The following is a 25,885-nucleotide window of genomic DNA, read 5'->3' on the forward strand; positions in this document are numbered from 1 at the left end:
CCTCTTTTCTTCCATACGATATAGCCAGCAGCTACTGCTGACTACAAACAGTGGAGCTATGCGTGGATGTCTGACCTCCTTCGCACAAAGCAGAAAACTGGTGAGCCAGTGATCCCACTGGGGGTGTATAGCCAGAAGGGGAGGGGCCTTACACTTCCTCCGGAGACAGTGCTATACACCCAATCGTCTGGGTCTCCCAATAGAGCGCTGAAGAAAAAACAAAAAAACAAAAAAAAAAACACATTTCCTCAATTTTGTGATCAAGCCCCTGGACCTTTTAAAACAAGGAGGCTGAAGTCAGGCTCTCCACTGTCACTATTGTCACAGCTGTGGGAGGCTTCCCGTTTCCAAGCAGGGTGAGGCCACTGTGTGGAGGGAGCCTGGGGGGATGCAGCATGTAAACCAGAGATCTCTGCTTCATATAAAAAGGTAAATATATTATGTATGTGGCTAAAATCAATTGATCCCTTTATATTCATTGCTACAGGAGGAGGAAGATAGACTGATGCCTTATCCATGTGGTTTGGTTATTCTCTGTGCAGCATGTAGTAAAGAGACAGATTAATCCTTTACAAGCTGCAGTGTCCTCCTATTAGCAGATGCACGCTTTATAAACAGCTATGTCCTCTTCCTTTAGCAGTTCTGCAGAATCCATAGGATATGCAGGATAAAAAAAAAAAGTATATAAAAATAGTCAGGATCTGGTAAAGTTCAGGCTCCTGTTTGAAGGAGAGAGCTTGCCGAGTTATGGTCTGTGCAGTAAGTTCCCCCTGGTGTGGCTGTGAGAATGAATGCAGACAGTATATATATATATATATATATATATATATATATATATATATATATATATATATATATATATATATATATATATATATATATATATATATATATATATATATATATATATATATATATATATATATATATATATATATATTACTAGATGGTGATAATTCACATTTACTTACCATTTGCATGTCTTATTATGAGTTCAGGAGAAGCTAAGTAATATTGATCACACAGCATCTTGGCATTGTCAAAGGCATCTGAAACAGATTGAAAGATTATATTATACATTTCCAATTGATTTGGTTATTGGGGCAGGTCAGAAACATCCATTACTCAGAGGTCAAGTGTAATGCTGCATCCAATCAAATGGTGCTGTAGTGCAAAGGGAATCTGTCACCAGGTTTTTACTCCCCATCTGAGAGCAGCATAATGTAGAGAGATCCTGATTCCAGCGATGTGTCACTTACTGAGCTGCTTGCTGTCATTGATAATTATAATTTTTTTTAATAATTTTTATTCATTTATATAGCGCTATTAATTCCACAGCGCTTTACATACATTGGCAACACTGTCCCCATTGGGGCTCACAATCTAGAGTCCCTATCTGTATGTCTTTTGGAGTGTGGGAGAAAACCGGAGGAAACCCACGCAAACACAGGGAGAACATACAAACTCCCTGCAGACAGTGTCCTTGGTGGGATTTGAACCCAGGACCCCTGCGCTGCAAGACTGCAGTGCTAACCACTGAGCTGCCCATATTGATACATATCACTGTTTTCTTTGCTGCAGATCCAGCAGTTCTACTTAGCTCATGAACATGCTGGACTACCTGCAGCACGCCAAGTAGTCCTGTAATGAGAATCTCCTGCAGATTAAACAGTGGTTATATCAAACCTACACTAAGCAGCTCAGTAAGTGACATCGCTGGAATCAGGGTCTCTGTCTCTACATTAAGCTGCTCTCAGACTAACCTGGTGACAGATTCCCATTAACTCCAGCTTTCTCCCAAATAAGCAAATGATACAGTAGAGAGGAGTGGGCTTGTGACCGAGCATTGAAGTGCTTTCTCCCTCGTGTTTTAAAGGGATTGTACATCCCTAGGATCAGAGGAGCGCAAAATTCTGGGACCCCTTCAATATGGAATATGAAGTAACCCCTGTGCTAGTTCAGAGCAGCACCCGTTCTACTGCTACTCCTCCTGCAGAGCAGCGCTCCCAGCCACCTATGGCCATATTCAAGTGTGTGGGGCCACATTGTAGTTCCCTGCATGGCGAACAGTTCCAGGAAAGATTGGAGGGGTATACAGCAATACACCAGCATAGACGACCCTTTAGTCTCAGGATTATTGGTGTTCTGACCTCTACTGATCCAAAGATAAGTCACCCATTTACAAGATATGAATACCCCTAAAATGATAGAAATAATCCCATCGCACAGACCTCCCCACACTGATATCTGACACTATAGGTTTCATAGAGATGCTGCTCCCCTTTAGGCTATGTGTCCACGCTGCGGATTTCTCGCGGATTTTGCCGCGGATTTACCGAAAATCTGCAGCAGCGGCACTTCCAAGCCATTTCAATGGCATTTTGGAAATGCTGTGTCCATGCTGCGGATTTTTCCGCGGCGGATTTGCCGCGGATTTTGATCCGGAAAAATCTGCAGCATGTCAATTATTGTTGCGGATTTTGATCCGGATTTTGGCTTCAGACTTGGGAAAGGAAAAAAAAAAAATCCGCATCAAAATCCGCGGCAAAAATAAGGTGCGGATTTGCCGCGAAAGTCGCGGATTTTCATGCAGAAAAATCCGCAGGTACATTCTACCGTGGACACAGCCTTAAAACGGACGATTTGTCACTTACCATGTACAACTTCCACAACGTCACAGTGTGGGTCGATACTTCCAATGTGTTTGGGATGTGCAGGGTTAGTGCCGCCATCAAACAGAAGAGCTAAAATAAAAAAAAATAAAAAAATAAAATAAATGTATATATAAAGATGGAGAACTCTATAACAGCTATACTATACAGTACATTCATAGATGGGATTGCAATACACAAGGCCACAATAAGCTATTCTTGGAAAGGTGATTACGAGAATCCAGTAGAAAAATAAAATTATATATCTTCTTTCCTGGAAAGCCAAGTGATAGAAAGGGCAATCAGCACATTTCTAGCAGCCGGTGAGATACGGAGCGCACGGCACAACCCACAGGAATAACCTGACAAAGTTGTTTTCCTGAACTTTGCTCCAGGCGGAAATGTAAAGTTCACAAAAGATGCAAGTTATAAAAAGTTTTCCCCCAAGTCCTATTTTTTCAGAGTTGTGAAATGTTTGTCCCGCGGCCGCGGTAGCATGACTACCGCTGACTGAGTATGAAACTCCATCCCAAGGTACGTCAGTGATTGGGTCGGTGTCAACTTTGATTTTGGGAAGTTGATGATCCACCCGAACTGCTGGAGAGTCGTCAGAGCGACGGAAAGGCTGTTTTGGCACGCCAACTGAGAGGGTGCCCTGACTAGGAGATCGTCTAAGTAGGGAATCACCGAGTGGCCCTGAGAGTGTAGGACCGCCACAACAGATGCCATGACCTTGGTGAACACCCGTGGGGCTGTCGCCAGGCCGAAAGGCAATGCCACGAACTGAAGGTGTTCGTCCCTGATGGCGAAACGCAGAAAGCGGTGATGCTCGGGAGCGATCGGCACATGGAGATAAGCATCCTTGATGTCGATCGATGCTAGGAAGTCTCCTTGTGACATTGAAGCGATGACAGAGCTGAGAGATTCCATCCGAAACCGTCTGGTGCTCACATGTCTGTTGAGTAGTTTGAGGTCCAGAACGGGACGGAACGAGCCGTCCTTCTTTGGCACCACAAACAAGTTGGAGTAAAAGCCGCGACCATGTTCCTGAGGGGGAACAGGGATCACAACTTCTTCTGTTTTCAGAGCGTTCACCGCCTGAAAAAGTGCATCGGCTCGCTCGGGGGGCGGGGATGTTCTGAAGAAACGAGTCGGAGGAAGAGAGCTGAACTCTATCCTGTAACCGTGAGACAGAATGTCTCTCACCCATCGGTCTTGAACATGTGGCCACCAGGCATCGCAAAAGCGGGAGAGCCTGCCACCGACCAAGGATGCGGTTCGGGGATGCCGAGAGTCATTAGGAGGCCGCCTTGGAAGCAGTGCCTCCTGCGGCCTTTTGGGGGCGTGACTTAGCCCGCCACGCATAGGAGTTCCTCTGGCCTTTCTCCGGCCTGCTGGACGAAGAGGATTGGGGCTTGGCGGAGGGACGAAAGGACCGAAACCTCGATTGTATCTGTCGTTGCTGAGGTCTCTTTGGCTTGGACTGGGGCAAGGAGGAGTCCTTTCCCTTAGATTCCTTAATCTCATCCAATCGTTCGCCAAACAATCGGTCGCCAGCAAACGGCAAACCGGTTAAGAACCTCTTGGAAGCCGAGTCTGCCTTCCATTCGCGCAGCCACATGGCCCTGCGGACTGCCACAGAGTTAGCGGATACCACCGCTGTACGGCTAGCAGAGTCTAAAACTGCGTTCATGGCGTAGGAAGAAAAAACTGACGTTGGGAAGTCAAAGACGTAACCTGCGGAGCAGAATTACGTGTAACGGCATTAATCTCAGTCAGACAAGCTGAGATAGCTTGTAGTGCCCACACGGCTGCAAAGGCCGGGGCAAAAGACGCGCCCGTGGCTTCATAGATGGATTTCATCAGGAGCTCTGCCTGTCAGTGGCATCCTTTAGCGATGATCCATCTGCAACCGATACTACAGATCTAGCCGCCAATCTAGAGACTGGGGGATCCACCTTGGGACATTGAGCCCAACCCTTGACAACGTCAGAAGGGAAGGGGTAACGTGTGTCAGTAAGTCGCTTAGTAAAGCGCTTGTCCAGAACCGCTCTGTGCTTCTGGACAGCATCTCTGAAGTTAGAGTGATCGAAAAACGCACTCCGTGTACGTTTAGGGAACCGAAACTGGTGTTTCTCCTGCTGAGAAGTCGACTCCTCTACAGGTGGCGGTGGGGGAGAGATATCTAACACCTGGTTGATGGACGGGATAAGATCATTTACTATGGCGTCCCCGTCAGGTGTATCAAGATTGAGGGCAACGTCACTGTCAGAGCCCTGAGCTGCGACGTCCGCCTCATCCTCCAGAGAGTCCTCACGCTGGGAACCCGAGCAGCGTGAAGAAGTCGGGGAAGATTCCCAGCGTGCCCGCTTAGCCGGTCTGGGACTGTGGTCCGGGCCGGAGTCCTCCCCATGAGACCTAGGGCCCCCCCTGGGAACGTGCTGCGGCGCGGGCAGAGAGGGGCCTGGGGGTGAAGATCCAACAGGGCCCGGGGCCTGTGTAGGGACCGGTCTGGACTGCAAAGCTTCCAGCAGCTTGGCAGACCATTTGTCCATGGACTGAGCCATGGATTGTGAAAGTGACTCAGAGTTTTTCAGCAAAAGCTGCAAACTCTGTCCCTGCCGCCTGGACAGGGGGAGCAACGGATTCTACCTGAGCCAAGGGGCCCACTAGTGACCGAGGCTCCAGTTGTGGAAGCAAAACAGGGGTTGAGCATTGCCCACAGTGAGGGTAGGTGGAACCCGCAGGTAACTTAGCCGCACAAGAGGTACAGGTCGCAAAATAACCCTGTGTCTTGGCCCCCTTGCTCCTTGTGGACGACATGCTGTTGTCTCCTAGGAGAGTGATCACTGAGGGTATATGGGAAGGGTATACAGCCCGACCGAACAGAAATATATAAATATATATAGTATCTATTCCGGCACCCTAAGGGGACCAGCACCGGGTGACCGGTGTGGCTTACCGACCGCTAAAAAGCGGAGTGTGTGTCCTCCAGATTCCCTGCCTTAGGTCTCCCAGCGTTGCAGAGCTCTTTCCAGGAAATCTTCCACAGGCAGAGTGCCAAAGAAATGGCTGCCGGAGCTCTCAGGGGAGGAGATTAGCCGTGGGCGGCGTTAGAAAAGTGCGGGAATCTGGAGTCCCCACAGTGATCAGTGAGGGGGGGAGGAACATACAGGATGCCCTGGCCCTCACAGCAGACGTCAGGTCGGCAGTCCCGCCCTTATCCCTGATAGACAGGCCCGGGGGCGGGAGTTTTGCTACTAGGCCGCAATTGAAGCCGGGGACTAAATTTAACACCGCGGCCGACAAACAGGCACGGTCGGCGCGGAAGTCCGCCGGCCGTCACAAATAAGCAGCTGCTGCAGCGTCCGGAATGTAGGCGCTCCATGCACATCCCCCATGGGGGTACAGAGTACCTTAGTGATGCAGGGCCCGGTCCCTGAGGATCAACAAACTCCTGTCCGACAGATTCCCCCAGGGGCTGCGGAGGGAGCACGGTCCCAGTGACTGGATGACCGCTCAGGATCCCACTTCTCCCAGAGCCGCTAAGGGATGGTGAAGGAGACGGCATGAGGCTCCTGCCTTTGTACCCACAATGGGTACCTCAACCTTAACAGCACCGCCGACGTAGTGGGGTGAGAAGGGAACATGCCGGGGGCCCCGTGGGAGCCCACTTTTCTTCCAACCGATATAACTAAAATGAGAAGCTGAGTGGATGTGTGCCTCCTTCCACACAAAGCATAAAACTGAGGAGCCCGTGATGCACGGGAGGGTGTATAGGCAGAGGGGAGGGGTTACACTTTTTAAAGTGTAATACTTTGTGTGGCCTCCGGAGGCAGAAGCTATACACCCAATTGTCTGGGTCTCCCAATGGAGCGACAAAGAAAAATTAAAATTTCACAGTCATACCCAGGAAGACTTCATATCTCAATCCCACTAAGAAGTGTAATATTATATATGCTCTATTACTCTCCTGCAAGAGTAGCATGGTCTGCAGGGTCAGATATACTGGGGACTTAGTCTACCATACTGTAATGGAACAGAGCAGGCAGAAGTGGATTTCCCTTCTAATAATAGCAGCGTTCCTCTTATCCCATGCATGAAGGTCACTGGTAACTGTATTCTGACCAACAAAGCTGATACATGTAAGAAATGGATCGGCCATGATCGACCCAATGAGCGGATCCTTACTGTGCTGGTTGATTAGCATCCTGATAGAAATGCGGCTCATGTAGAAACGGTCCAAAAAGTACTGCACGTTCTGATTGGTCACGGGATCCACTCCGAAGACTTCCTTGTACTCGATGACCCCCTGGGCCATGGTGGGAACCACATTGTTGTGGCGGTTCCTGATGTTTACCAGCGTCTCTGTAAAACTGAAGGATAAAGATTTATTATACGGTGATACAGTGTGGCTGAGGTTCTGCAGCAGCTGAGGGACAGTTTGGCAAGTTCAAGTAGTGGATGACCCCTTCTCATTCCCCTTGTTCACCCCCATAAAAATAAAGACGCCTATACTCCCCTCTCATTCGGCCGTGATTCCAGCAATGTCTTAAGCCAGGTTTCCGGGGCTCACATGATATGTGGTCCCCGCAACCAATCAGTGCCAGCTTCCTTCTCCCCACATTTGAACGACTGAGCAGGATTTGAGTGCAGCACTGACTTCCTGCTCAAATGTCTGAAGGCGGGGAGAAGGAAGTCGGCGCTAATTGTCTGAAGCAGAGTTCCCGGGGCCCATGTGAGATTGGTGGCGGGACCAGTGTGTCATAATGTCACTTGGGCCCCGGGAACTCTGCTTCAGGCAATTAGCGCCGGCTTCGTTCTCCCCGCCTTCAGACATTTGAGCAGGAAGTCAGTGCTGCACTCACATCCTGCTGAAACGTCCAAAGGTGGGGAGAAGGAAGCCATCGCTGATTGTTATAGCACATTGGTCCCGCCACCAATCAGCGATGGCTTCCTTCTCCCCACCTTTGGATGTTTGAGAAGGAAGTCAGCACTGCACTCACATGCTGCTCAAACGTACAAAAGGCGGGGAGAAGGAAACCAGCGCTGGATGGTCGCAGTGCCTGTGTTTCAAATTGTTACGTAGACCCCGGGAATGCAAATTCAGACATCGCTGGAACCACAGCCACACCGGAAGTGACTATAGGCTTATTTATTTGTACAGGGGCGAACCAGGGGAATTAAGGGGTTGTCCAAATAGTGGACAACCCCTTAAAGTAGAACAAGGCTTCTACTGCAGAAGAGATATGCAGCGCCGCTCATCTCTCCGGAGATCGCAGGGCTATTATAGAGGTATTTAGCACCACTATTACACCGGCAGGTAGACGTTTCCTCACATCCCTCCAGGCGTGATTGTGAGAAATGTCTTGTGTGTTTATATAAACAAGCGGTGAGCGATCTCTGGATTGTGACAATCCCCGTCCTGCGCCTGCAGCTATAACCGCGGCCAGAAGCAGCCGGCACTTACTCCGACAGCGCCCGCTGGTCCTCCGGATTCTTCTCCACAAATTCTATCAGCTCCATCAGACTCTGGATGTACCTGACGGGAGAGGAACGAGACATCAGCAATCACAGCTCATAAACGATAAAATCATGTATGGTACGAGGAATCCTGGCTATGTCCCATGTCGGCCTGCGTGCCCCGTGTAGTCACAGTGCCCCCTATGTCAGCCTGCGTGCCCCGTGTAGTCACAGTGCCCCCTATGTCAGCCTGCGTGCTTCGTGTAGTCACAGTGCCCCCTATGTCAGCCTGCGTGCTTCGTGTAGTCACAGTGCCCCCTATGTCAGCCTGCGTGCTTCGTGTAGTCACAGTGCCCCCTATGTCAGCCTGCGTGCCCCGTGTAGTCACAGTGCCCCCTATGTCAGCCTGCGTGCCCCGTGTAGTCACAGTGCCCCCTATGTCAGCCTGCGTGCCCCGTGTAGTCACAGTGCCCCCTATGTCAGCCTGCGTGCCCCGTGTAGTCACAGTGCCCCCTATGTCAGCCTGTGTGCCCCGTGTAGTCACAGTGCCCCCTATGTCAGCCTGAGTGCCCAGTGTAGTCACAGTGCCCCCTATGTCAGCCTGCGTGCCCAGTGTAGTCACAGTGCCCCCTATGTCAGCCTGCGTGCCCCGTGTAGTCACAGTGCCCCCTATGTCAGCCTGAGTGCCCAGTATAGTCAGTGCCCCCTATGTCAGTCTGCGTGCCCAGTGTAGTCAGTGCCCCCTATGTCAGCCTGCGTGCCCAGTGTAGTCAGTGCCCCCTATGTCAGCCTGCGTGCCCAGTGTAGTCAGTGCCCCCTATGTCAGTCTGCGTGCCCAGTGTAGTCACAGTGCCCCCTATGTCAGCCTGCGTGCCCAGTGTAGTCAGTGCCCCCTATGTCAGCCTGCGTGCCCAGTGTAGTCAGTGCCCCCTATGTCAGCCTGAGTGCCCAGTGTAGTCAGTGCCCCCTATGTCAGTCTGCGTGCCCAGTGTAGTCACAGTGCCCCCTATGTCAGCCTGAGTGCCCAGTGTAGTCAGTGCCCCCTATGTCAGTCTGCGTGCCCAGTGTAGTCAGTGCCCCCTATGTCAGCCTGCGTGCCCCGTGTAGTCACAGTGCCCCCTATGTCAGCCTGCGTGCCCAGTGTAGTCACAGTGCCCCCTATGTCAGCCTGTGTGCCCCGTGTAGTCACAGTGCCCCCTATGTCAGCCTGCGTGCCCCGTATAGTCACAGTGCCCCCTATGTCAGCCTGCGTGCCCCGTATAGTCACAGTGCCCCCTATGTCAGCCTGTGTGCCCCGTGTAGTCAGTGCCTCCTCCCGTCAGTAGTGCCCCAGCTTCTTCACAGACAGGTACCTGGCATAAGACGCCAGCAGCTTTTTGGAATTTCCTTGGACGTGTCCCAACTACGTTCACAATCCAGAGATAAGGAAACTGGGACAAACTGTTCTGTACCCAGTGCCAGGGCAGCCGGTACACAGAGGTTGTTTTCTACAAAGGTGATCTCCCTGCCAGGGTGCGGTACTGTCCTGGAGCGAGTGTTATGCAATGAATGGATGGCACAATGTATGGGCCGACAGCGCCAGGTCTCCCCCATGTCTAATGCTAGTCCAGACCACGCTTAACACACCATTCACATTGAGCTCCAAATAGCTGATCAACGGGGGGGGTGGGGGGGGGCTTGTGTGCTCATCAGTCTGCATATTAGGTTTTCCGTGGCAAATCCCACGGGTACAGAGTCCAGTGGGCACATAGACTTACAGTCTACAGATCTCAGAAATGTGGAGAAGCCACAGCGAGCGCACCTGTACAGGGATTTGCATCTGCCCACCCCCCCTACAATGCTGTCAGGAGAAGGGAGGGGAGGGAGTGTGTGTCCCGGCTACAGAGAGGCGTAGTGCACATAAGGGGGAGGGGGGGGGGTTTAGTGTGGACAAGTACCGAAAGCAGGGTGTACACACCCAGCGTCAAAAGGAACTCAATGCTAAGGGGGGTGTGCACGGGAGTCACAAACTGGCAGCAGCACAAGTGTGGGGCAATGCTGTGGGCCTGGGCTGGGAATAGGGGTGTACTGGTGGAGCAAGGCAGGCGCCATTGATCTCCCAGCGAGGCTACATGAAAATGGCAGCAAAAGCGGTGCATGCGTGGACTGATATCTCAGAGCGCCATTTCCCTAAAGTCCATAGCCGTACACCCCACCTCCCAGCTTCACCCCATGTAGACTACATTTTGCCTATAAGACGGACCCCCATTTTAACATAAAATAAATTTTATTTTTTGTCCCCTATTTTCTGCCTCTTAAAATAGTGCATTTTACAATCTGAGAAACTATATACATTATACTTGTGAATGAAATTCTATAATATCTATCTCTCCATCTCTATTTTTTTGTGACTGAGACATATATCTATATCTATCTCTATGTCACAAAAAAATGGATAGATTATATATAATTTTTCATTCACAAAAAAATATTATATTTTTTTGTGAATGAAAAAAAAAAAATAAATCTATATATATAATTGCCTCTGTCTGTCTGTCTGTCTGTCTTGCTCCAAAATTGTGTCCTTACGGTGACACAAAGCTGATTGGCCGCTGGGCTCGCCATGGCCCCGCCCCCCCGCACGGATTGGCCGCTCGCCCAGGCAACTCGCCCATGCCCCGCCCCCCTCACGCAATGCACGCTCGCTCTGGCCCCGCCCCCCCCACGTATTCCCCGAAACGACCGACACGGAGCCACGACTCCCAGGTGAGTACTGTACCCCCGGGAGCCCACATCAGCGTACGTCGCCAACCCAGCCGACACATACCCTCGCATTGCTGGGGTTGCCGCCGTATGCTGGTGTGGGCTCCCGTGCGAGCGGGGGACGGGATACGCTGGTAACCATGGTAGCATAGTTACCAGCGCATCAAGGTCCTGCAGCGGCGGAACACACACACACATACATCACATCACATCACATCCACACACTCACAACATCCTGGGATATCGCTTGCTTCTCAGCGGCGATACTGTGCAGTGAACTTCCAGGACCTGCCGGAGGATCACATGGCCAGAAGCATGTGGTATCTCCGGATGTTGTGAGTGTGAACGCGTATGTGCAATATCGTCAGTGTGTGTGTGCGTGAGTGTATGCGATCGGGTGTGTGTCGGCAGAGGAGCACGGCGTGCTGGAGGAGGCTGGGAGGAGAGAGGCTGATCCTGGGGAAGGCTGGGAGGGGGAGGCTGAGAGAAGAGAGGCTGAGGCTGATGCTGGGGACAGAAAAGGCTGATGCTGGGAGGAGAGAGGCTGATGCTGGGAGGAGAGAGGCTGATGCTGCGGGCAGAGAGGCTGATGCTGCGGGCAGAGAGGCTGATGCTGCGGGCAGAGAGGCTGATGCTGCGGGCAGAGAGGCTGATGCTGCGGGCAGAGAGGCTGATGCTGCGGGCAGAGAGGCTGATGCTGCGGGCAGAGAGGCTGATGCTGCGGGCAGAGAGGCTGATGCTGCGGGCAGAGAGGCTGATGCTGCGGGCAGAGAGGCTGATGCTGCGGGCAGAGAGGCTGATGCTGCGGGCAGTATGGCGGATGGAGCACGTTGGGGAGTGCGCAGCATGGCAAATGGAGCACGTTGGGGAGTGCGCAGCATGGCGAATGGAGCACGTTGGGGAGTGCGCAGCATGGCGAATGCAGCACGTTGGGGAGTGCGCAGCATGGCGGATGCAGCACGTTGGGGAGTGCGCAGCATGGCGGATGCAGCACGTTGGGGAGTGCGCAGCATGGCGGATGCAGCACGTTGGGGAGTGCGCAGCATGGCGGATGCAGCACGTTGGGGAGTGCGCAGCATGGCGGATGCAGCACGTTGGGGAGTGCGCAGCATGGCGGATGCAGCACGTTGGGGAGTGCGCAGCATGGCAGATGGACCACGTTTGGGAGTGCGCAGCATGGCGGATGGAGCACGATGGGGGGTGCGCAGCATGGGGGATGGAGCACGATGGGAGGTGCACACCTCCCCCCAACACACACACACACACACAACACCCAACACCCAACACCCAAACACCGCGGCATACATAAATATACGCACATACCGCACAACACACACATTGCACAAAACATACCTCCCCCCAAAACACACCACACAAACCGCGCAACACACACACACACACACACAAGCTACAGACACACAGCGCTCCACAAACAACGCAACACACATACAACACCGCTCTCACCCCCCGCCACACCCAGAACATGTACAGCGCCCTACACAAACACTTGGTAAGTACACACAACATATATATATATATATTTCATTCACAAAAAAATATATATTTTTTGTGAATGAAATAGATATTAAAACATATAGATCATATATTTTAATATCTACTTCATTCACTACTTATATATATATATATATATATTATACCATTTTTTTTCAGTGAAATATAGATTTTATACATACACAATTACAAAAATGCAACATGTGAACATAGCCTTATTTGTGTCACCCACAGCACCATGACTCCATCTGTGTATAACTGTATAAAAAGGTTGTAATTTCTTAACCCCTTCAGCCCCAAGCCTATTTTGACCCTAAAGACCAGGCCATTTTTTGCAATTCTGACCAGTGTCACTTTATGAGGTTATAACTCTGGAACGCTTCAGCGGATCCCGGTGATTCTGAGATTGTTTTTTCGTGACATATTGGGCTTCATGTTAGTGGTAAATTTAGCCCGATATTTTTTGCATTTCTTTGTGAAAAAAAACGGAAATTTCGCGAAAATTTTGAAAATTTTGCAATTTTCAAACTTTGAATTTTTATGCTCTAAAACCAACGAGACATATGACACAAAATAATTAATAAATAACATTTCCCACATGTCTATTTTACATCAGAACAATTTTGGGAAAAGAAAAAAAAATTTAAGGAAGTTATAGGGGTTCAAAGTTTATGAGCAATTTCTCATTTTTACAACAAAATTTACAAAGCCACTTTTTTTAGGGACCACATCACATTTGAAGCAATTTTGAAAGGTCTACATGACACAGAACACCCAAAAGTGACACCATTCCAAAAACGGCACCCCTCAGGCTACTCAAAACCACATTCAAGAAGGTTATTAACCCTTCAGGTGCTTCACAGTAACTAAAGCAATGTGGAAGGAAAAAATGAACATTTTACTTTTTGCAACAAAAATGTTAATTTAGCCTCAAATATTGCATATTCACAAGGGTAGCAGGATTAAATGAACCCCCAAAATTTGTTGGGCAATTTCTACTGAACACGCAGATACCTCATATGTGGCGAAAAACCACTGTTTGGGCGCACGGCAGGACTCGGAAGGGAAGGAGCGCCATTTGACTTTTTTGAACAGAAAATTAGCTGGAATCGTTAGCCGCACCATGTTGCGTTTGGAGAGCCCCTGAGGTGCCGAAACAGTGGAGCTCCCCCACATGTGACCCCATTTTGGAAACTAGACCCCTCATGGAATTTATCTAGATGTTTATTGAGCACTTTGAGCCTCTGGGGGCTTCACAAAAGTTAATAGAGTTGAGCCGTGAAAATAAAAAAAAAAAAAACTTTACCACAAAATTGTTACTTCAACCAGGTAGCTTTTTTTTTCACAAGGGTATCAGGAAAAATTGCACCATAAAATGTATTGTGCAATTTCTCCTGAGTACGCAGATACCTCATATGTGGTGGAACTCAAATGTTTGGGCGCACAGCAGGGCTCGGAAGGCAAGGAGCGTCATTTGACGTTTCAAACGCAAAATTGTCTGGGATAATTAGCGCACTCCATGCTGTTTGGAGACCCCCTGAGGTGCCGAAACAGTGGAGTTCCCCCACATGTGACCCCATTTTGGAAACTAGACCCCCATGGCATAGAAAAAAAAAAACAGCGGAAGATGGGGGGGGGGGGGATGGAGATGCAGCAGATGGGGGGGGCAGCGGCATCTAAAGGGAGCATCTGTGATTGTGAGACGGCGGCTGGGATAGGGTGGGGGCGGCTGGGAGAGGGCGCAGTGGATGCAGGAGCGGCAGAGGATGGGGGGGAGGGAGCGGGTGGGGGGGATGGGTGGGAAGGGGAGTGGGAGGTGAGATTGGGGATAGCTACCCTACAGGATGGATCTGGGCAGCTGGATCACAGGAGATGAAGGAGGCAGCAGATCGGGGAGGGTGAGAGGTGGGGGAGGGAGCGCAGCGCAGATCACGGAGGAGACAGGTGAGCAGAGCACAGATCACGGAGGAGACAGGTGAGCAGAGCACAGATCACGGAGGAGACAGGTGAGCAGAGCACAGATCACGGAGGAGACAGGTGAGCAGAGCACAGATCACGGAGGAGACAGGTGAGCAGAGCACAGATCACGGAGGAGACAGGTGAGCAGAGCACAGATCACGGCGGAGACAGGTGAGCAGAGCACAGATCACGGGGGTGAGAGGTGGAGGGAGAGCGGACAGCAGATCACGGGGGAGACAGGTGAGCAGAGCGCACATCACGGCGGTGACAGGGGAGGGAGCGCACATCACGGCGGTGACAGGGGAGGGAGCGCACATCACGGCGGTGACAGGGGAGGGAGCGCACATCACGGCGGTGACAGGGGAGGGAGCGCACATCACGGCGGTGACAGGGGAGGGAGCGCACATCACGGCGGTGACAGGGGAGGGAGCGCACATCACGGCGGTGACAGGGGAGGGAGCGCACATCACGGCGGTGACAGGGGAGGGAGCGCACATCACGGCGGTGACAGGGGAGGGAGCGCACATCACGGCGGTGACAGGGGAGGGAGCGCACATCACGGCGGTGACAGGGGAGGGAGCGCACATCACGGCGGTGACAGGGGAGGGAGCGCACATCACGGCGGTGACAGGGGAGGGAGCGCACATCACGGCGGTGACAGGGGAGGGAGCGCACATCACGGCGGTGACAGGGGAGGGAGCGCACATCACGGCGGTGACAGGGGAGGGAGCGCACATCACGGCGGTGACAGGGGAGGGAGCGCACATCACGGCGGTGACAGGGGAGGGAGCGCACATCACGGCGGTGACAGGGGAGGGAGCGCACATCACGGCGGTGACAGGGGAGGGAGCGCACATCACGGCGGTGACAGGGGAGGGAGCGCACATCACGGCGGTGACAGGGGAGGGAGCGCACATCACGGCGGTGACAGGGGAGGGAGCGCACATCACGGCGGTGACAGGGGAGGGAGCGCACATCACGGCGGTGACAGGGGAGGGAGCGCACATCACGGCGGTGACAGGGGAGGGAGCGCACATCACGGCGGTGACAGGGGAGGGAGCGCACATCACGGCGGTGACAGGGGAGGGAGCGCACATCACGGCGGTGACAGGGGAGGGAGCGCACATCACGGCGGTGACAGGGGAGGGAGCGCACATCACGGCGGTGACAGGGGAGGGAGCGCACATCACGGCGGTGACAGGGGAGGGAGCGCACATCACGGCGGTGACAGGGGAGGGAGCGCACATCACGGCGGTGACAGGGGAGGGAGCGCACATCACGGCGGTGACAGGGGAGGGAGCGCACATCACGGCGGTGACAGGGGAGGGAGCGCACATCACGGCGGTGACAGGGGAGGGAGCGCACATCACGGCGGTGACAGGGGAGGGAGCGCACATCACGGCGGTGACAGGGGAGGGAGCGCACATCACGGCGGTGACAGGGGAGGGAGCGCACATCACGGCGGTGACAGGGGAGGGAGCGCACATCACGGCGGTGACAGGGGAGGGAGCGCACATCACGGCGGTGACAGGGGAGGGAGCGCACATCACGGCGGTGACAGGGGAGGGAGCGCACATCACGGCGGTGACAGGGGAGGGAGCGCACATCACGGCGGTGACAGGGGAGGGAGCGCACATCACGGCGGTGACAGGGGAGGGAGCGCACATCACGGCGGTGACAGGGGAGGGAGCGCACATCACGGCGGTGACAGGGGAGGGAGCGCACATCACGGCGGTGACAGGGGAGGGAGCGCACATCACGGCGGTGACAGGGGAGGGAGCGCACATCACGGCGGTGACAGGGGAGGGAGCGCACATCACGGCGGTGACAGGGGAGGGAGCGCACATCACGGCGGTGACAGGGGAGGGAGCGCACATCACGGCGGTGACAGGGGAGGGGGCGGGTAGCTGACCACGGGGGTGAGAGGTGGGGGGAGCGTGCAGCACGGCGGTGACAGGGGAGGGGGCGGGTAGCTGACCACGGGGGTGAGAGGTGGGGGGAGCGAGCAGCACATCACGGAGGGGAGGGGGCGAGCAGCACATCACGGAGGGGAGGGGGCGAGCAGCACATCACGGAGGGGAGGGGGCGAGCAGCACATCACGGAGGGGAGGGGGCGGGCAGCAGATCGGAGGGAGCGGTGGCACTATGACAGATGGAGGAGGACAGGGTGCATGATCCCTGTCCTCCTCCATCTGTCATAGTGCCACCGCTCCCTCCGATCTGCTGCACGGAGGTGAGGGGCCGGGCAGGAGATTGGGGGGAGCAGTGGCACTGTGGCAGATGGAGGGCGGCGGCGGCAGCGGATCGGGAGGTGTGGGGGTGAGGGTGCGGGCAGGAGATCGGGGAGACAGGTGGCAGATCGCGGAGGGCAGCGGATCGGGACGCTTTTCGTACAGTGCAATGGCAGCGCGGCAACTTCCGGGTCCCATGCTCCGGTCTCATAACAGCATGGGACCGGAGCTTGTCGCCCTGCCATTGCACTGTGTACACTCACTGTGCTCAGTGTGCTGGCGTGCTGCAGGGACAAGTGAAGCTGATGGGGGCGGTCACCGGCAACAGGTCCACTGTGATTAGAGAAAAATCGGTCACAAGGCCGATCTCTCCAATCAGAGCATTGGAGCTGGGGGAGGGTGATCCAGTGAGGTCACCCAGATCCAGCCAATGGCCAGTGCTACAGCTGCACTGGCCAGGGCTGGATTTCAATGTTTCAGTCATTTTAAATGGCTGGAACATTACAGTGGCTGTGATTGGTTGAGCGGCGTTCGTCAGCCAATCACAGCCTCCGTAGGTCCGGGGAGGAGGCACCACCCCTCCTAAGGTCAGGAACAGGTCCCCTCCTCCCCGAATCTGCGGTTTTTGTTAACATATTGCAGTCACCGGAGGCTCCGGTGCCGCGATTCCGCCATGACGGAAAGATCCGTCCTTGGTCGTTAAGGCCCAGGGCACAAGGACGGATCTTTCCGTCCATGGTCGGGAAGGGGTTAAAAGGGAACCAACCAGCTGTATTTTCCTATATAAAGTAAGGCCAGTGCTGTACTGGTGCTAGGATGCTGAATGTAAGCACAGCTTTTTGGCAGACAGACAGGGGTGGGAATAGATAGCAAGACCCAACCCCCATATTCCTTTCCTGTTGCACCTGTCAATCAAATAGCAGTGCATTGCTGGAACTTTACTTTCACATAGTTCAGAAATAAAATATGCAATCTCAGAACAGAAGCTATGCTTACATTCAGCATCCGAGCACCAGCATAGCACTGGATTTACTTTATATATGAAAATCCTGCTCGTTGTTTCCATTTAATACGCCATCAATGATGCAGAGGATATGACCCTGTAAAATATATGTTGGAGGTTGTAGTTACCAGCTCTGGACGAGTTGCACGGACGGCGTTCTCAGTAACGCATCCGGAAGGATAAAGATCTCCCTCATGATATTCGCCAGCCTGACAGGAAGCTCCTGACGCAGGAAAACAAAAGACGTCTTCTCACAGCCATTGGCCGACCCTAAAAAAAAAAAAAAAAAAAAGGAGCATTAAGTCCAACAAAATATTAAACAAATTAAACAAAGATAAAACATTGCCTAAAATCCTATTCTCACACAGCAGGTCCAATAAATAGACGGGGGGGGGCAGAGTCTGGGTGTGGGTCCATGCAGGTTGCACCACTAAAGTCAGTGCCAGCTTCCTGCTCCCCACCTTTGGACGATTGAGCAGGAAGCCAGCGCTGCACTTACATCCTGCTCAAATGTGCAAAGGCAGGGAGACAGACGCCGAGTGTGGATTGGTCAAATCAGCCCAAGGAACACGTCTTTAGATATAACTGAAAGCGCGGCCGCACCGGAGGAGAGTATAGGCTTATTAATTGGGGAATGAGACAGGGTTGACCAAGTAGTGGACACAACCCCTTTAAAATGTGCAGAATACAGGCTGCTAGATTGCATGTCAGAATTACTATATGGAGGAATGCAAATATTAGAAAGATTGCAAATACGCATCGTAATAGTGGGTTTTCAATATTTCCTGAATTGCATCCAACAGAAACTAATTCAGACAATTGCTTAAAAGGCAATTCCATAAAATTACAAATGAAAGATTATTGAAAGATAACAGTGTTTATTCGCTTCTATTAGAAGTCAGCGATCTGTTCCACACGGCTCAGCCACAATCTGATAAGCGGCTGCCAAAACACAAGCTCCGCACTTGGACTGTGCCCTCCTTATCGGAGGTCGGCCCTTGCCCTGTTGAACCCCAGCCGCTGGAGTAAATACGAGATTATGTCGGAGTTGTTATTTTCTGCTGACACTACTACCCAGCTTTCCATGCACCCCGAGCGTCACCCCCTCATCTTACACTATGTAATGTGGACAAACTACAAATCCCAGCATGCGGGGGGGGGGGGGGTGTAGATTCACCACTGATGGAAAGCTACAATTTGGAAGTCCAAATGCATGGATTTGCACTGAACTACAACTCCCAGCAACTCTGAAATAGCCACACGGCACGTGTAGACTTAAGTTAAATAGCGGCAATGCAGAATGACTCCTGGGAGTTGTAGTTCTACACAAGCAACAGAATTACCAGGGCATTCTGGGAGATAAGAGCACATAAGAGCTGGCGTTGCAGACCCATATTGGTGCCTGTTGGGAGTTGTAGTCAACATGATTAAATTATGTAAGGACTTTGCTCTTGAGAAGTTTATCAGCTGCCGAGGACATCTGCTGCATTCCCTAGAAGAACCCTGGAAAAACTGCTGGACGGATATCAAGCCACTCCTCAGACATGAGGCCAAAGAGACTTCTAAGAAATCAGAAGAACAAGGAGTTCCAAGCCCTGAAAATGAGTCCTTGAGCCAAGTTTTTAGCGTCTGGAGGACCCATGATGAATGGACACTGTAATACTTCATTTCCCCTGCAGTGGCGCTGTGGGGAGACTGGACACTTGCGATCAGTGCAGGAACCTGGCAGTAACGGTTCTACACTTATGGTAAATAAGTGACTAATTAAAGGGGGTGTCCAGATGGGTAAACAGATTGGATATTTAGTATTTGGGAAAGGTTGTGAGCTGGAAAATTATTAACCCATGATTGGTTGTCACTCAGAATCAAAAATAACTAACAAAAGACTCCGGGATTATATACGGAGCTAACATTTTTTGCCGTTTCGGGGAAGCCTCTGGTGCATTTTAATCCCAGGTTTTGGGTTGCATTTCAGGACAAGATTAATATTCTTTTTTATATGTAAATAGAAGTAATTTGCATTTGAAGTTAGAAAAAGAAACAGGAGGTGGTGACCTAACAGGGGGTTAAGGTTTTGGGTTACTGTTTTTTGTGGCTAATCAATAAGCCTCATTGATCCCCCCCCACAGGAGGGAGAAGACAATGGCTTCTAAGTGACTGCAAATCTGAGACCTCAGGAGGCAGATGTCCTCTATCAGCATTAACAGGTGCCTCTCCAGCTGCTGAATGACTACTACCCCCAGCATGCTCCGATGCTTCAGACTGGCGCGGACTCCAGCAGTGCAATGAAATGCTGCATTATAAAAGGAGGTTTGTATGGAGAGACGTGTCCCCCCCTCCCCCCCAGCATCTGCTGAGCAAGCAGGAGGCTACGGAAACTCGCATGTGGCCACTGGATGAACCCGACAGGTGCATTTTATTTAGTATGCTTGCGCTATATAGCGGCACTTTTACATACCGTATTTTTCATATTATAAGACGCACTCTTCCTCCCAAAATTTTGAGAGGAAAATGAAAGGTGTGTCTTATCAGAATGTTGCTTACTGGGATTGTGGGAAGGAGTCATAGGAGCAATGCTGCGGCAATGCAAACTTCAAATAATGGCGCCCGGAGTCGGCGTGTGCACAGATGGAGCTCTCGTCTCAAGAGCTCATCTGCACACGTGCTGCCTACGGGTACCATTTTCCTTAAGTCCGCTGCTGGTAGAACAATGGTTTCCGGTGGTGGCACGTGTGCAGATGAGATCTTGAGACGAGAGCTCCATTTGCGCACGCGCCGACTCCGGACGCCATTGTTTGAAGTTTGCAACACCAAAATTATCAGGATGGTGCCCGCAGCCCCAGCACAGCGCCCCGCTGCCCCAGCACAGCGACCACAACCCGCAGACTCAGCACAGCACCCACAGACCCAGCACAGCGCAACCCGCAGACCCAGCACCCGCAGACCCAGCACAGCGCTCGCATCCCGCAGACCCAGCACAGCGCCCGCATCCCGCAGACCCAGCACAGTGCCATCACCCTACTCCGCTGCCTCCTGTGACCCCGCTCCACCACCACTGTAAACCACTCCCGGTAAGACACCACCAGATTGTAAGACAGGCTCCAATTTTATTTGTTTTTAACCCCCCCCCCTTTAAATTTGGGTGGTGCATCTTATAATACTAAAAAATACGGTACACCACTGTCCCCACTGGGGCTCACAGTCTAAGTTCATGGACCATATGAGCATAGCCTCACCGGGGGTCTCCTCATCCCAACCTACAGCTTCATGGGCATATCCGAAACCAAAAGGTCAGGTCAGGACACAGGCGGTCTGGCTGGGCATTGTGGTCCATACACAGACTGGGTAACTCCCTTGTCTCAACAGTTTGCAAGATAAAAATGCAAAACTATCCTTTTGCAAGAAGTAGTGAAAACGTGTGCATGGAGGTGAAATTCGAGTCATGCACTGGGGAGAAGTTGTGAAAGTGCCATTGTTCCCATGCATTTTTTTTGTGTGTGGGGGAGGGGCGCAAATTTACATTTTTCTTCATCAGGGTCTGCAATGTGGATCCTCTGTTATGTACAGAGCACATCGGCCCTCGGTACGTGCAGGTGGTGGAGGGAGGACAACTTGTTTACTCCACAACATGTGGGGGGAATGAAGAGTCAGAAGCTCCGAAAACAACTGGAGGCAGTGACGAGATCCCTCCTGTATAAGGAGAGAACATCTCACACCCCTCCCCCGGCCCCAGGAGATATAAGAGTCGAGGGGGAGGGTGAAGAAGATCCTTACATAGCAATGCAAGGGACACAAAAAAAAAAAATTCAAAGCTGATCACAAAGCAATTTCTGAATATAATAGTCATCATTTGAATGTAACAAGTGAAAAAAGGAGTTAATATTTGCCATCAAGTCTAACAGAAATGACTGATAACAGAAAGCAATAAAGTGTCACAACCAGTAAATATAGTGAGGAATTGTCCCTTTGATGGGCGCTGGCCTTGGTAGCTGAGCGGCAGAAAACAAAGCAACACCAGGAAAAGCTGAGCCGAGAGTTTATTTGGGGTCATGGTAAAGTCGTAGTAAAGGACTGGTACACATGACTGGTGCTGGATAAAGGGGGGCGCCAACTTTATAAAACGGGAGGATCCCTTTAAATTAATTTTTTTCCCCCATATCCCAAAACACATGTATTCTCCGCTCGGCCCTTGTATGTGGCCACATAGAAAGCACTCACCGAAATCGATAAACTGCTTCATGGAGAGCGGCGACGGTGAGTAGCGACTGAACCTCTCGATCTGTTTCGGTGCATTTGCCAGAGCGGCATTTTTTAGCAGGAACTTTGCAAACTTCATGTTGGAGCTCAGAAATAAGCGGCTTTATCTGCACAGGGGGGGGAAAGAAAGAAGAAATCATATATAGTCACACTGGCTTTTAAACTTTGCAAAACTACAACTCCCAGCATGCCCAGATGTAGTTTGGTAACAGCTGGAAACACAAGAGGTTGGGCACCGATGTGTAAAGTGATGCCAGCCTGCTACAGCGGGCGTACCCCAAAATGATTCAGGTCGTGTCAGTCCAGGTCTCTAAGGGCACCGAGGATAATAAATAATGGAAGGAGGCGTCCTGTACCCGGTGGGCGAGTGACAAACTAACAGGAGGTTGTGAAACTCTACAAATAGTTATATAACACGGCAAGCCAGGGCAGAGTATACAACCGGCAGGTACAAGGCAAATAATGGGTGCCAGCCAGGAAAAGAGGAAGCAGGCAGTGCCAGGGACTATGAACACTAAGTGACCTGGGATGATGGGCAGCTGCACCCCCTGTACCACCAGGGAACCTGCAACCACCCCCTCCTGCCGTACTACCAGGGCAGCAACCACCTACCACCTCCCCAGCCCCGGGGCATCTGCAACCCCCCCCCCCCCCCCGTACCACCAGCGCATCTGCAAACCCCCCCATACCACCAGCGCATCTGCAACCCCCCCTCCGTACCACCAGCGCATCTGCAACCCCCCCCGTACCACCAGCGCATCTGCAACCCCCCCCCGTACCACCAGCGCATCTGCAACCCCCCCCCCCGTACCACCAGCGCATCTGCAACCCCCCCCCCGTACCACCAGCGCATCTGCAACCCCCCCCCCGTACCACCAGCGCATCTGCAACCCCCCCCGTACCACCAGCGCATCTGCAACCCCCCCCCCGTACCACCAGCGCATCTGCAACCCCCCCCCCGTACCACCAGCGCATCTGCAACCACCCACCCCCCCGTACCACCAGCGCATCTGAAACAACAGCCCCCCCCCCTGTACCACCAGGGGCATCTGCAACCACACCATTCCCCCCTATACCACCAGGGAATCTGCAAACACCCAGCCCCTTCATCCCCATACCACCAGGGAATCAGCAACCACACACCCCCATACCACCAGGGAACATGCAAACACCCAGCCCCCTCACCCCTGTACCACAAGAGCATCTGCAAATACCCAGCCCCTCCATACCACCAGGACATCTGCTAACAACCTACCCCCCATGCAATCACCCCTTCCCGCCCCACTCCTTGTTCCACCAGCAGGGAATCTGTATACACCCCACCTCCGGGCCACCAGGGCACCCAAGGTGCCAGCTCCTATGGTGAGCATTATTATACCCACTGAAAATTTATGCCACAATCCCCTCAATTTGCCAGCATGACTGACCACTGTCAGTGAATGATCCCTCCTCCATCATTTACACCATTTCCAAAAATAAATACATTTATTCTAGAAATTGGAATAAATTTGGTGCATGCACTTTTTAGAATACAGGAAATCCAACCTGGAACAAAACTACAACTCCCAGCATGCCCCGATAGACGCAGAGTGCATGGGAATGCTGGGAGTTGTAGTTTTGGAACAGCTGGACAGGGTCATAATTACTTCATTCCCCCTAAACTGTTTATAAAGTTGCAAAACTTCTTACACCCCCTTATTGCTCCCAGTGCATGCTGGGACTTGTAGTTCCATTAGTAAAAACATGCGATACAACACATATTTGTGCAGCAGCCACTGGTTATCATTGCATCATGCACCCCTGTGCCCCCCATTAATGATTTAGGACACTCACCCCTCACAATGAGCAGCTCCCCCTGTGACTCTGATGTATGGAGTGTCAGCTCTGCAGGGGAATCTCAGTATGATGCAACCGTATGAGAATGTACTGCAGCTCCAGTGTGGGCTAATGCTTCAGCCTATGGGTCCACTCGTCACTGATAGCGCCCTGCAGCCACTCGCTTTTATTATTCAGTAGCCAAGGGGCGGAGCCAAGTGGACAAAAATCCCGCCCAGTCTATTGACTGACAGCTCAACCCTCCAATCAGTGACCACCCTTGTTTACGTTCATTCGGGGGATCTCTGAGAAAACACCCCGCCCCTGCCAATATGGAACAGTCCAATCAGAGAGTACTCCGTTCTCGATACTGGAGAACGGAACAAACAAGTACAAGACGTGGGGGTCGTCAGCGTGTGGGCGGGGCAAGAAGGGAATGTTGCCAGGCACAGTACAAGCATTGAGGCACCTCATTGGGTCATGTAGTTGCTGTGACTGAGGGGCTTGAAGGGGGATGTGCTGCTTTTGCTGCGTCAACTGTTGACTGCAGTGCACCCCCCAGTAGTACAGTCTGTGCCTTCATTCGCTGCAGTGTTGTGTCCCATTCATTTCACTTTCTAGGAACCCATTGACTTTGAATTAGCTATTTGTGAGGTAGATTCGATGTCAGATGTGTGAAAAGTAAATGAATAGGTCAGTTCTGAGGTAAACTCTCAATTTAGAGTGAAAAAATGTCAATTGAAAGGCGTATAAATGTGAAATTACGCTTCAAACACCTATTAAACGTTGATTCTGAGGGAAAATAAACATTTTTTGTTATTCCTGAGGTAAAAATACATCTGGTGCAGCGGAGATTATGTCCTATTCCCTTTGTGTGAAAATAAACCATAAATATGGCCGTGCTGAGGTAAACGCACAACGTAGGGTGCCAAGATATACGAAAATTGTGATTCCTGAGGAAAAATAAACTTCCTTTAGTGAAAAGAAACACAATTCTGAGGTAAATTCTGTGTCGGCTGCTGTGCACAGTACATCTAATTTCTGTTTTGTAAAAATACATCCATAAAAAGCACTTTCCTGAGGTAAAAGCACCACGTAGGGTGCCAAGATATATGAAAATTGTGATTCCTGAGGTAAAATAACCTTCCTTTAGTGAAAAAAAATTCAAGTCAATTAATTCTGAGGTAAATTCTGTGTCCGCTGCTGTGCATAGTATATTTAATTTCCATTTTGTGAAAATACACCCATAAAAAGCGCTTTCCTGAGGTAAAATAGGTAAAATCGCATCTGAAAATGTGATTTCTGAGGTACATTATACACTGTTCAAAAAATGGAGCCGGGGACATGTAACTTGTACATTGGATCTCGATGATAGATATAAATGGTGTAATAAATTATCACTGTCAATAAAAACCAAATCATCAATTGCCCGAGAATCGGATTCATGATCACCGCAAAAATCGAAGTCAAAAAGTGAAATCACAGATGTAATTTGTGTGAATTTCATGGTGGCAGCTCGTAATGTGACTGTAGAGAATATGGCCCCCGGTAATGTTTGGGCATGTTCCTGATGAGACGGTAGATGGTGCCATGGGATGGGGGATCTCATCCCTGACCTGGAGCAAGGCATTACCATCTTCCACAGTCTGTGGCACCGATACAAAATGTCTCCAAGGTTCTCAATCAGATTCAGGAACGTGAGGGACAGTCGGTGGCATAAAGCCTTTGTCATCCAGGATCTGCCTACATGAGGTCAGCCATAGTCCTGAAACCAGAGCCAATTGTACCATCGTTAGGTCTGACAATGGCTCTGAGGACTTCATCCCGGTACCCCACAGCAGTTAGATATGACATGGAGGTTTGTACGACCCTCCAAGGATTTGCCTTCTTTGCAAATCAGCAATGTTGGGTGTCTCCAGACTCTTACATTTGTGATCAGTATGAACCTGTGCTCATCTATGAGAAAATAATGTCGGAGATGGCAATGGCACTGTTAGATTGTCATCGCAGATCCCACAATGTCAGACCCTCATGTCGCTCTCATAGGATCTGATTTTGACTCTATTATAACATTCATACCAGTAGCAGCTGGAGGCAATTTTGTATGACTTTGACAAGTGATCATCCTGTTACTCCTCGAACAAAGGAGCAGATACCGGTCATGCTGTTGGGTTGGTGACCCTCTACGCTTCCTCTTTTCCTGGTATCTGCTCCATGCTCTTGAGACTATGCTGTCCTGGAGCAGCTGGGAT

The 25,885-nt window shown here is 51.4% G+C and overlaps 1 protein-coding gene across 1 annotated transcript in view; it reads right to left on the bottom strand.

Annotated features, from left to right (window-relative positions):
* PDK4 (pyruvate dehydrogenase kinase 4) overlaps positions 1–23,789 on the bottom strand; it is a 45,069-nt gene extending 21,280 nt beyond the window's left edge. The window contains exons 1-7 of the mRNA XM_075315682.1: positions 23,652–23,789; positions 21,780–21,925; positions 17,690–17,831; positions 8,122–8,193; positions 6,843–7,027; positions 2,655–2,744; positions 972–1,049 (exon numbers count right to left, since the gene is read on the bottom strand). Of these exons, the coding sequence (XP_075171797.1) occupies positions 972–1,049; positions 2,655–2,744; positions 6,843–7,027; positions 8,122–8,193; positions 17,690–17,831; positions 21,780–21,897 (685 nt within the window). The 5' untranslated portion in view covers positions 21,898–21,925; positions 23,652–23,789. The remainder of the gene's footprint in view (positions 1–971; positions 1,050–2,654; positions 2,745–6,842; positions 7,028–8,121; positions 8,194–17,689; positions 17,832–21,779; positions 21,926–23,651) is intronic.
* Between the last annotated feature and the right edge of the window lie 2,096 nt (positions 23,790–25,885).

This window comes from Anomaloglossus baeobatrachus, chromosome 6 (genome assembly GCF_048569485.1).
Source record: "Anomaloglossus baeobatrachus isolate aAnoBae1 chromosome 6, aAnoBae1.hap1, whole genome shotgun sequence".
NCBI lineage: Eukaryota > Metazoa > Chordata > Amphibia > Anura > Aromobatidae > Anomaloglossus > Anomaloglossus baeobatrachus.